Source organism: Primulina huaijiensis, chromosome 5 (assembly GCF_012295235.1).
Source record: "Primulina huaijiensis isolate GDHJ02 chromosome 5, ASM1229523v2, whole genome shotgun sequence".
NCBI classification, from domain to species: domain Eukaryota; kingdom Viridiplantae; phylum Streptophyta; class Magnoliopsida; order Lamiales; family Gesneriaceae; genus Primulina; species Primulina huaijiensis.
This window is the reverse complement of record NC_133310.1, coordinates 22328146-22340447: the sequence shown is the minus strand read 5'-3', so window position 1 is coordinate 22340447 and position 12302 is coordinate 22328146. Positions and strand designations below refer to the sequence as shown.

Sequence of the window (12302 nt, the reverse complement as noted above, 5' to 3'; positions counted from 1 at the left end):
AAAAAATAATATAACGTGTTTATAATATTATGAAAAAATTGAAAAATATAGTTGAAGAACTCACAAATTTTATTAGTTATATTTTAAAAATTAAATCGAGTTACACCCATATATGGTACAAGGTTTTCTACCTAGCAATGAGATGTACAAATAGTAAAACCCCAATTAAAAAATAATTCATTAAAAAAGTAATTTGAGAAAAGTATTGCAAAATTGCAATCACAGAATAATTTTACGTTAAAAAATATTCTTACAAATAATTTTTAACATATTTCAATATCTACAAAATATACGATGCTTCTTAGTTCATATTTTAAAATCAATTTGTTATAAAAGTGACTTATTTATATGTAAAATAAAAGAAAAGATAAGATATAAATATTAAATATTCATTAGCAATTATGAAGAAATACACTAATTTTAGTAACAAATTTTAGCAGCAACAAAAAAAAATCATGGGTAAATTGATAAATTCAACATGCATTAATATCCAAAGGCATTTAAGATAGACAATAAATTATAAAAGAATCCATTAAAAATTTATTGATTTAATTTGCTAAATTAAATTAATAAGGGTATATTAAAGCATTCACAATTAGAAGTGATATATTTATATGTATGTTAGATGTTAGATTTTACTAAGAAATGTAAATAAATAATTTTTCTGGCCTAAAATTTAAAAAAGAAATAGGAATGTGTATTAATGTCCAAATCCATTTAAGATGGACAATGAATTACAAAAAACTCCTAAAAAACATATTAATTTAATTTGCTAATTTAAATTAACAAGAAAATTTAATTAAATAATTTTTTTTGGCATAAAAGTTAGGAAAGAAAGAGGAATGTGTATTAATGTCCAAATTCATTTAAGATGGACAATGAATTGCTAAAAAAACCTTTAAGATAACCTATTAATTTGTTTGCTAACTTAAATTAAATTAAATAAATAAACAAGGACAAATAAAAAAATTCACAAATGAAAGTGGTATATTTATATGTAAAAAGCCCTTTAAGATAACCTATTAATTTGCTTGCTAATTTAAATTAAATTAAATAAATAAACAAAGACAAATAAGGAAATTCACAAATGAAAGTGATATATTTATATGTATGTTAGATTATAAATGTGTGTGCGCGCAATCTTTTTGGAACCATATATTATATATTGAAGAATGAGAGAAATAATATTATATAAGAAATTTATGTAAAACAAAAGAAATACTTTTGATGGCAAAGAGCACATAATGGAAACTGTTCTTCAAAGCACTATTCTATTTTACAGGATGTTAAGTTACTCATATAATGTGGAGATTAAAGATCCTGGCCAACATCTTACCAGCCCGATCGTCAAATATCCAAAGATTTGCTCGTAATTAAAGTACGTATCGTCTCCTCCCACTCATCCCAGCTGCTACTGCATTGAAATGCCGGACTACCCTGATAAACAAGATCATCCCCATGCATCGTCTTAAAAATCAAGATCGCCATAACCAAAAAACTGGTTTTCACTGTAATCCTGCTCCATATCATCATTGTTATTGCTAAAATATCATCCTTCTGTTCTTGATATGAGCTGTCTTCTTGATACCGTCTATCCGAATAGGCTTCACCTCCTCCCCAATAGTCACCAAAGTAAGCTTCATATTCTCCTAACCAATTCCCGCTGCCAATTTCAGTATTTCCCATACCTCTAAAATCTTTGTATATATGTGGATCGATCCGTTAGCGTGCACAGATCTTGAATAGTTATAATCCTCAGTTTCTTCAAAGTTGTGATCATCATAGTCATAGACTCCTTGAGATGATAAAAGTGGCAAAATAATGAAGTAACAATACCTTAAAACCTTCTTGATCTTAACTTTATCTCCAGAAAACTTTTTGAGGACGCTTCTTATTCTGAGAAGCTTAGCTATTATTTTTACCTAGAGTAAATGAAATACAACTTCATAAGAATTCTCACTGTTCTTGGATAATTATCGCCTCTCCCGTTTTCATAACGCGTTAGGGAAAATATGAGTTGATTAAATTTGCATCATTCTTCTCGAGTTTAATATCTATAAGAGGGAAAAAGAAGCAAGATACTCGCCTGAAGCATCTTATGCCATCGGGATAAGTAAGCTTCATTGATTCTCGATACAGTGCCTCCGCAAGTTAATCACCTCCAGCGGCCAATTTTACTCCTTATTATGAAGTTGTGAGATGGTTGGTTCACAGTTAGTCGAACCCAATATCAAGTTTTTTAGTTTACTTTAAAAAGTGCTATAAAACTTGAAAATCTTGGTCCGAGATATGTATCTTATTCTTCGTGACTTGATCAACATTGGTGGAAAAATAAAATACATGTTTTTTTTTCACGTAAGATCATTTCCAACATAAATACAAATAAGAAATTCTTATATCATGTTTAGAAGAATCTAAACCCAGATTCTTTTAGGAAAACAATTATATAACTTTTAGAAATTGAATTTGAACATGTATAGTGAAGGGTAAAAAATCAAAAGTATTTCTGTCCCGTGTTAAACAATAATATGAGTAAACAATTGGTTAAAGTCGAACATAACTTTCTAAAATTTAATTAATCGAACTTTTTTCGATAACTCAGAACTTTATTACGAAAATCGAACAAACCAAACATAAAAAAATCAATTATTTCGGTTAATTAACTGAATTTTTAGAATTTTTTAAAATAAAATTTAATATAAAAATGAATTAAATAGATTTAAATTTTATTTATTAAAAATATATTTCTACTTAATAGTTCTATAATCCAATAAAATTTTATTAGAAATTTATAATATTTATATATTAGTATACTTTCTTATAAAAGTTAATAATATTAAATTTTTTTATAAAAATTCAGTTAGTTTGAGTAACATAAATTTTATATAAAAAAGATAACCAAATAATCACAAATAAACTGATGAAAGATGACATTGCAGTAATTTGAATGTTTTCAATTCGGTACCATTTTAATTGAAAAACAATCTCTTAATTTTCAATAAAAAATCCGTATGATACAGAATCCCATTAAGCTAGCACAACTATATGACAGGCATGAATTCTGATTTCCATTTAAATTAAAGGGAGAAAAAAGGGCATGAACAAGCCTCCTATCATCGTGTCTCCTCAAAAGTAGTCATTAGTTTTCTTTTTGGAAGAAGTTCCATACAAAACATACATTGAATAAAAACAGTTTAACATTGCCGTTAAATAGTACCACCAATTAAACTGAAGCACATAAAAAAGACAGGCAAAACCGACATTCTCAAGAACCTACAACAACCGAACAAAGTTTCAACAGCTTTTACACCACTTGTTTAAGGAGACCTGCTACCTCTAGGAGAGCGAGCATCATCATCATCATCATCATCATCATCATCATCGACATTATTCCCATCATCCCTTGGGATTGGACTAGGGCTGCGGTTATCACCATCCGCGGCATCATACCTTGTAGTTTTTGGGCTTAGGGGACTTCCCCTAGTCTCCTTGGGACTGTCACTATAACCATCTTCCTCCCTTTCCCTTCTGCCTCTCCTGGGGGAACGGCTTTCCAGTGGACTGTTACTGTAGCCATCTTGACCCGTTTCGATTTCTCCTTTCCTAGGGGAAAGGATTCCTCTTTCTCTTGGGCTGTCTATAATAGGTGTTGAGCTGTGTTTCCTAGATTTGGAGGGAGAAGCACGCTTCTTTGGCTCAGGGCTTACGCCAAATGGACTCATTGATCTCCTCTCATCGTACTCAACATCTCGACTTCTTTTAATGGGGGACCTTGAACGGCTGGCGAAAAAATTTCAAGTGAGCTAGTGTACAATAAAGAATTTTTCTGAATTTGTTAAAATCAAATATCCAATCTAAGCTGAAATTTCTCCATATCACATACCACATGCTACCAAAAAATTAGTTGATGAAACCACCTACCTGTAACTATGACTTTTACTGAAACTCCGACTCCGACTCCTGCCACGACGTGGAGAACGTGACCTCATGGGTGAACGTGAATAACTACGATCGCGCCTAGAGCAAAATGCACATGAGGAAACAAATCAACAACCACATAACAAGCTCGGTTTCTGAAGAACTAATGATTAGCAAGATAACAGGCTCATTGAATGTACTTAAAACTAGTAGAGAGTTTGTGAAACTAACTTATGCAAGCAACATAAAATGCAGAAAATAAAATAAGTCACTATATTCACAGGGACAAAAGTACCTCGGCTTTTTAGGACTGTTTTGGCAGTTTCTTTCTATATGACCTCTATCGCCACAGCGATAACACTTATTTTTCCAATCTCCAGCTGTGCAATCTCGGGCCCAATGGCCATCGACGCCACAGTTGAAGCAGCGTCCAGACCCAGGTGTGGGACCCCTTCCCCCAGATTCTCGAACCCCTCCAGGTCCCCGAGGCACCTGCACCACAAACATGAAAAACTCGCAGCTGAAATTTGTATGTACAGAAATAGCAAATGAAATTATTTAGTAATTTCATACAATCGACATGCATAATTGAAAAATTAAAGACCCTGATGCATGAATCTGTTGATAAAAAAAGGCAGTCATTATTGTTCATGCAAAAGCAAAAGTCAACAGAGATTAACTAAACGAGAGCAAAAGGTTTCTTACCCCCTTAGCAAATTCAACAGTGATCCGACGTCCATCAACATCTCTACCATCTAAATGATATCTTGCGTCATCAGCATCTCGAGGATTACTATATTCCTGTAAAATATGGCATGGACAGAAAACCAACATAGGACACCGATATCGCACCATTGAAAAATGACCAATCAGCCAGGAATAAAATGAAAAACATACAGACAAACAATTTTAAAAGTAAGAAAAAGAGTGGTGGTACATACAACAAAGGCATAGTCTCGTTTCAAGTCCACATCACGTACTCTGCGGAAATGGTTGCCAGAAATAGTAAGGCCATCAAAACTTACTTAAGTACTGGGGTGCATGACACTTGGTCCTCAAGAAGAACTAAACACCAATTTGATTGTTGCAAATTCCATAAAAACATCAAAACACAACACAGAAAGACTCGCCAAAAGCTTCTAACATTGAGTGAGATTCCATCAAGTCCACCATCTCACCATTGACCACCAGGTCAGGCAAAGTTCACCCTCCCACCAATGACCACCAGATGAAGCATACACGCTCAGAAACCTTCAACAGAATCATGCAAGTTAAATTTAATGACACCTATGGGCCCATAGTTTCATCGCAAAAACACGATCATAAAAAACCCCAGTAAGAACAATGCTTGGAGAGCAACTGTTTCTAACTAGGAGATAAGAAGCATGACCACATCCATATGTAGCTAACCTCGGATGCAGAAGCAAATAGAGGTAAAACTAGGCTAGATACGAAGTACCAAGGATAAAACTCATTATTCGACATCTAGACGAAACAATTTTTAACAGCTGAATTAAGTTTCAGTGGAAAGTAGACAATAACTTCACATCATCACACTAGTTTCTAGAACAGTGTTACAAATAGTTTCAAGCTCTTACAGCTTCTGTTCCACAGTGACTCGTTGTGGAATGCTGCAGAAGAACCATAAGAAAGTAGTGCTTGGCACACCTATCACCATTATTGTAAAAAAGAAACTAAAAAGTAAAATTTCATGGTTCATAGAGAAGTACACCTCAAGGACACCCCGCTGCACCATGGTGGCAAAGAATGAGTGGGAGACGAGTTAGAGCATAAATGGTAACATATACCGGAAGTAGATATAGATTTTCCTTTAGGAGGGACAACAATGAATAATAAGAATTCATGCAGCCGCCAGTTGAATGCGTAAGCAGGAACAACGTAACAATTTCAAAATTAAAGGAAGCACAAACATTGTGCAAAGCCAGGGAGAGGCGAAAACTGTTAGTTACCTTCCATATCTGCTGAAAATATGCTCCAAATCTCGAGAACGGGTCCTTGAAGACAAGTGCCCAACATAAAGGCGAGCGCTACTGCCATAACGATCACCATGGCGAGGCATTTCAATCTGAACCATCGATATTTGTAAATTTAAAAGCATGAAAAATGAAATGGTGGCCAAATTTTTTATCACAGATCAATGAAGGCATTGCATAAACACGAGGACTAAAATGAAAATTTCAACCATCCTTCAGACAAGAACTGGGACAGTGACCCCAACACTCAGAAAAAATCCTCTCTCAGGCATGATTTTTTCACCCCCATTTCCCGAAAATTTCTCTGTGGAATTAGAGGAAATGGAAGATTTGAACAATATCCGCCATAAATGATTTAGCAATCTTCATTGAACAAACCCAGAAATTTATTATGCAATAAAAAAATACTTTATTATAAAAAGCGTAAAATCTTTAAACATGATTTTGGGCCAAAAGCACCAAAGCAGGAAACACCACTTGAAAAATCAAGAAGACTAATCAAATCATTAACATTGAAAAGAGCCGCGAAATAAATTTATCAGAACACAATCGTGATACTATAACATCATAGTCCAGATCTGAGTCTCAAAAAGATAATTCATGACCACAAATCACGAAAATTGCACCACATGAATGTATCCCGAAAGAGTGAGATTACCTATAAGGTGAAATTCCCGAGTGCCGCGAATGCAACCCTAGTTTTTGAAGGGATCAACTTGACGAACGCGTCTATGGGAATGTCAATACAGCCGATGTTAGTAGACGGTTCGGATGCGTTGGGTGGAATCGAGCGTCAGGAATCAAAGATATGGGCCGGAATTGTTATATGAACTAAAAGCCCAATTAAAGGATAATGCATCGACCCAAAAAAAAAAAAAACTAATGTATTGTGATCTTTTTTTTAAAAAAAAAACTTTGGCAACTCGTGATTATTAAACCCAAAAGTCAATGTGATAATTTTCAAATCACGCTGATCAAGTAAATGAATGTAATGTGATCTTTTGTTAAATTATAAAATGTGATCTTTTGTACCTTACAAAATGAATTTGTTGTGAAATTTTTTATTAGAACATTTTTTACCTATAAAATAAATTTATAATGTGATTTTTTGTACGAATCATATAGATATTTATAAGAAATAAAAAATCAAAGTATAATGAAAATATGGGTGATTATTAGATTTAAAAATATTAGAAACTTAGTGTTTATCACGAAAATTGTATGGCGTGTCAGACACGTGATTGTGCCAAAGTTGTGAAATAATCTGACTTCTTTAAGCAAACGTTGTTTGTCCCGATTCGACTGTTATTTTTAATTCTTTCGGTATGACTTCAAAGCTAAGAATTTGGTTGAAGAATATAATTGAAATTACAGGAAGAATCCATTAACAACATCAAACCTAATTATGTTACTATGAACTTGATCAACGTTTTTACAAGGAAGAATGGTGAACATATGAAATATTTAGAAGACTTTGCTACTGAAACTAGAAGTTGAAATAAATACACATAATATTATGTATTCCAACTTTTAAAAAGATTGTCGTCGTTTTTTTTTTTTGCATATTGATTGTACGTAAATTGTTATTATTATTATTATGTATCTTAATTAGATCTTTAATATGAATATTTTTTAACATGTCTCAAAAAATTTATCAATCTAATAAATTACAAAAAAAATTAAAATTTTGAAAAATATTTATTTATCATTTAAAATTTTGATAAAACAAAATAATATATGCATTTTTAAATATAATTTTCTATTTTTTTATTAGTAACACAGTCATTTGGTCAAGATAAATAAGTCAATTTAATAACAAGATATTGTTATCCTTATTTGATCGGTATTTCAAATGACATAATCTTTTTGATATAATATTTTTTATAATAATATTTAAATTTTAAATATATTCATTACATGATATCAATAATTTTAAATGATTATTCAAAAAACAATATTTACTAATTTGAATAATTAATTTCATAAAATAATCTTTTCAAATACTAGTATAGTACTTATAAATTTGATTACAAACAATTAGATTAACGAGAGTTGAATTTTCTAAAGATACAATGAGAAATCCTATTTTACCTCCTCTTGTTTTTACTTCCAAGTAGCAAAGCAAAGTAAAACAAGATCCTGAAGAAAAACCCAAGAGCCACAATAATACACAAGCAACTCCACTTATTCAAATCAGTTACCCCACTCTGCTTCAATATATCTTCGCCTGTAACCAAGCATGTTGATCCTGTGATATTCATTCCCAACGTTGTGCTCATGGTTTTCAGCATCATAAGTTTCGTTTTATCCGGAACAACCTTCAATGGTGAGCCGTCGAACACCTGTATCCCCCGCACAAAACATTTGGTTGCATCATCGAATTCATTCTGCAGCACCCCCTGATAAGGATATTTAACAAGAGAAGCATAATGGAACCAAATCCAGTACGGTGGGATTCGGTCACGAGAGATGAAGAAGCCGCTGAAGAGAAGAAAATAGGCCAAAATGGCTACCACGATTGTGTAAGCCATCATGACGTTGAAGATTATGCCAGAAAGAAAGGTGACAAACGAACTTCCGGCCCAAAATGAGGCAAACATGAACGTGAAGAAGAATAGGAAGCCGGAGGTTCCACCGTCGAGTCCAACAGCCCAGTAGGTCGTGGCAGAGAAGGTAAGTGACAGGATCAGTAAAGAAGGAATGGATATTATAGCATGAGAGAGGACGAAGGAGGAACGACGATAAGCATTATAAGCTGTTTCTCTCATGAAAATGTATCTTTGGAGGAGGAACATTGGTATGGCTTCTGCGCAGGTGTAGAATGTTGTTGACATGGCAAAGGCGAAGAAGGCTATCCTTTCTTGAATCCCTCTAGGTGAATTGTCGAGCTTCCGGAACATAGTGGCGAGTATCATTCCTGTAACAAGAACTGCCCCAAAACGTACCGCGAATAGCTCTGGTGCTCGTTTGGAGTTTGTGATTGATCTCTTGGCTATGATTAAAATTTCAGTCCAGAAGGAATTAGCAAACATTGAGAATGAGGATGACTGGTTGGAGTCCATATTTGTGGCTCCAGAAACAAGTTTTCCCATTGAAATACTTGCACTGATCGCATCTTTGAGGGACAGTTTAGGGCCGTTTGAGGGGATAGTTTGAGGATCTCTTATCTTTTGCCACGACTTATTGAAATCCACCAGATTCTTGGTTCGTCCAGGTGTCCCCTCGAGCTCTCGAATGTAATCTAGTGCAAATTCTGTTTTGTCTTCGTTTGCAGGAATTGGGTTCCCAAATTCTGCAAAGAATCTAGGAATACTCCCTGGTGAGCCGCTAAACACAGTTTGGCCACGAGACAGAACGATCAAACGGTCTAAAAGGCTCAAAATCCTATAACTCGGTTGATGAATGGACATGATCACAATGCTTCCACTTTGTGCTATTCTTTGCAAGACTTTTACCACCATGTAGGCACTGGTGGAATCGAGTCCTGATGTGGGCTCATCAAGAAACAGCAAAATAGGGTCATGAACTATGTCAGTACCAATGGAAACACGACGTCTCTCGCCTCCAGAAACTCCCCTGTGGCCTTCATCTCCAATTATAGTCTTGGCAGCACTGCGTAGGCCTAGCTGATCGATCAGGACTTGAACTCGGGCTCGTTTGCGAGACCTAGGCATGGTTTCTGGCAGCCTGAATTCTGCCGAAAACATGAGGGTTTCTTCTACTGTCAACATTGGAAACAATAGGTCATCTTGCATGACGTAAGCTGATATTACTTTGAGAAGTTTCGACTCCAAAACTTCACCATTCAAAGATATGGTCCCTTTGAGACTCTCTCGAGATATGCGGTTGGCTAACGCATCAATCATTGTTGATTTCCCCGACCCGCTGGCTCCAAGAACAGCCAAGATTTCACCTTCCCGAGCTTCCCCAGAGATGTCATTCAGCAAAACTCTCATCCTAGATTCGTTTCCAGCCACGGTCCCTGATGATGGCTCACAAATATTTGAACCAGTACTCCGGCTGCTAAAACATGCAGGACGGATTTTTCGACTATTTTTTACGCTGTATGTAAGGTTGTGGAATGAAAGAGTAAAGGGAACTAATGTATGCTGGAAAGCTTGACCATGAACCTCAAGAACTCGACTATATTCATCATTTGTGGTGTCTCCCACCCATTGCAGAAGCTCGCGTAACGTGTGCGAGCCACTGCGTTTAGGCTTTCGACTGAATTCTTGGAGCTCCATGGCATGTCTGGGGCCTAAAAATGGAATGTCACTTTCCATAGAATAATTGTCACATTCAGCTCGAAACATGATTCTTCTCGAGAAAGAGGATCGATCAGATCAAGGAGGATCTTGTCATTTTGGTGTCTCAAGAATTTTGAGCAAACTATGAATTTGTGTATATGTATGCAAATTGTGACCCATTTTGAAGAGTTATTTCGTTTGGATTTTGAAAGTTGAGAGGATATAAATATATATAATATGGCCTAGTGTACTTAGGTGAGGAGTTACACCAACTTTCGCAGGTTAGTTGTCTATGCATATAAATAAATATTGGCTAAAACATGCATAGACAACTAACCGTGTGAGTTATATATANTGATAAAGAAAAACCGCAATTTTAGTCTTATATATTTGATTTATTGTAATTTAATCATCAATTTTATCAAATTTCAATTTTAATCATCCATCTTTAATTTTTTTTTAGTAATTTGAGTCATTTTTCATCTGCAGTGTTTCATCGCCATATCGGCATCACATAGGGAAAAAAATAAAGTAAAACTGAAATTTAACAATGTAGACGACCAGAATCGTAAAATAAATAATGCATGATTAAAATTAATGCAAATTTTCCCATTTTTGTAGACTTATAAAGGTCCTTCAAATGAAAGTTTTGTTTGGTATACTGATGTACCACTTTTTAGACTTATAAAGATCGACCGTTGATTGATTTCTCTCTAAAACATATTTTTCAAAAAAAAAAAATTTAATCTCAAATTGTATTCGGAATTTTTTTTTCATTTCTTCCTTAATTATAGTTTTAAACCTATATTAAATGTGTCTAACATAACCATACATTCGTACATGTGACAAATGGAGGTGTGTTTTAATTTATTATTGGTTTGCTTTTAGTAGTTGATGTAGCTCAACCAGCAACTACCCCTTTCGCCATCGTATCCAAAACTAGCAATAATAAATTAAGTGGGAGTTTTGGATAACACAACAAATGAAGCAATGGAAAAATATTCATGAATCTCTTCCTTACATTTGAATTACATCTCTTAATAGGTGCAATTTTCATATCAATCCTAAAAAAAGAGCTATAAGGGCGGTTCACAACACCGATTTTGTGAAACCACTGTTAAAAATATTCAATTAGAATAGTTTTCAGAATGGTTCTCATAGTTAAATCAATAGGAGCAATTGATAGCAATGGTTGATACAAATCGGTACTAAAAATTGCGCAATTAAAGCGGTAATGCGACCACTCCTAAAAATAAGGAAATAGAAACGGTTTAAGTAAAACCGATATTGTTATTCAATTTGCACGAGCGGTTTTAGAAGTGCTCCTCGAAAACCGCTTCTACAAACACTTTTTTTTGTAGTGTAATTTTGTTTGGTATTCCTAAATCTGGGGGTTGGGGATGTTCGGAGTTGAGCCATTATTACATCAGGAATCTCGGGTGAAACCAGTGGAGCTAAGCTCCGATTTCGAGTACTTATTATTTAAGGGGTACAAAACTTTATATTATCGGTGTCTGAATTCGAAAATGTTTTAAAAGGGTAAAAAAATTAGGAAGCATTCTCTGTATTTGATGGGGATTATACACCCTGAAGTATGTAGTATTTGTGATTTTTCAGATATTAATTTATCATCTACTGAAAAACTTGCAATGCTAAATGCCTGTCTTGATTTTGGAAATGTAAGACACAGTACAACTTTAGAAAAGCGTGTTCTCGGTAAGAGGTATTTAGTTTTTACACAAATATATCGTACCAATGCGATTTTGCCACGTCGGACGGAAAAGGGCTCACACACATTCACTTTTTGAAGTTTGTCAGATGACATGTGACCTATCTGGTGTAGGCCTCCTTTTACCTGTTTTGTTTGTGAAATAGAAATATCATAATTGTCTCCCCAAGTATTTTCGAAGATTTAATAAAATTATTAAGATTTTATTATGTGATATCGAAATTTAATATAATATAATAATATTTAATAAAAGAGTGTTAGTTTTGATATCAGGAAAAATAATAATTCATAATTATAATTGCGCTCCGTCCAGCAGCCAAATAATCGGATAGCCCTAGACACGGATCAGTTAAATCTATATTTAAAATAAAAAATAATATTTTTAATATTTTTATCAGTCGGGAGGAAAATCCG

The 12302-nt window shown here is 34.1% G+C and overlaps 2 protein-coding genes across 4 annotated transcripts; both read right to left on the bottom strand.

The window, feature by feature from the left end:
- Nucleotides 1-3115: 3115 nt before the first annotated feature.
- LOC140977237 (uncharacterized) lies at nucleotides 3116-6723 on the bottom strand. Of its 3 annotated transcripts, XM_073441901.1 has the most exons (8): nucleotides 6571-6674; nucleotides 5889-6004; nucleotides 5063-5169; nucleotides 4860-4899; nucleotides 4624-4719; nucleotides 4214-4410; nucleotides 3922-4017; nucleotides 3116-3780 (listed from the first exon to the last, which is right to left on the bottom strand). In XM_073441901.1, the coding sequence occupies exons 3-8, from the start codon at nucleotides 5089-5091 to the stop codon at nucleotides 3318-3320; spliced, it is 921 nt and encodes a 306-aa protein (XP_073298002.1). In that variant the 5' UTR covers nucleotides 5092-5169; nucleotides 5889-6004; nucleotides 6571-6674; the 3' UTR covers nucleotides 3116-3317. The 3 variants fall into 3 exon arrangements, with proteins under 3 accessions (XP_073298002.1, XP_073297999.1, XP_073298003.1); XM_073441898.1 differs by lacking the exon at nucleotides 5063-5169 and having other exon boundaries at nucleotides 6571-6723; XM_073441902.1 differs by having other exon boundaries at nucleotides 4624-4899; nucleotides 5097-5169; nucleotides 6571-6673.
- Nucleotides 6724-7905: 1182 nt separating this feature from the next.
- Nucleotides 7906-10341, bottom strand: LOC140977782 (ABC transporter G family member 20-like). The gene has a single exon (XM_073442513.1). The coding sequence runs from the start codon at nucleotides 10223-10225 to the stop codon at nucleotides 8000-8002; it is 2226 nt and encodes a 741-aa protein (XP_073298614.1). The 5' UTR covers nucleotides 10226-10341; the 3' UTR covers nucleotides 7906-7999.
- Nucleotides 10342-12302: the final 1961 nt, after the last annotated feature.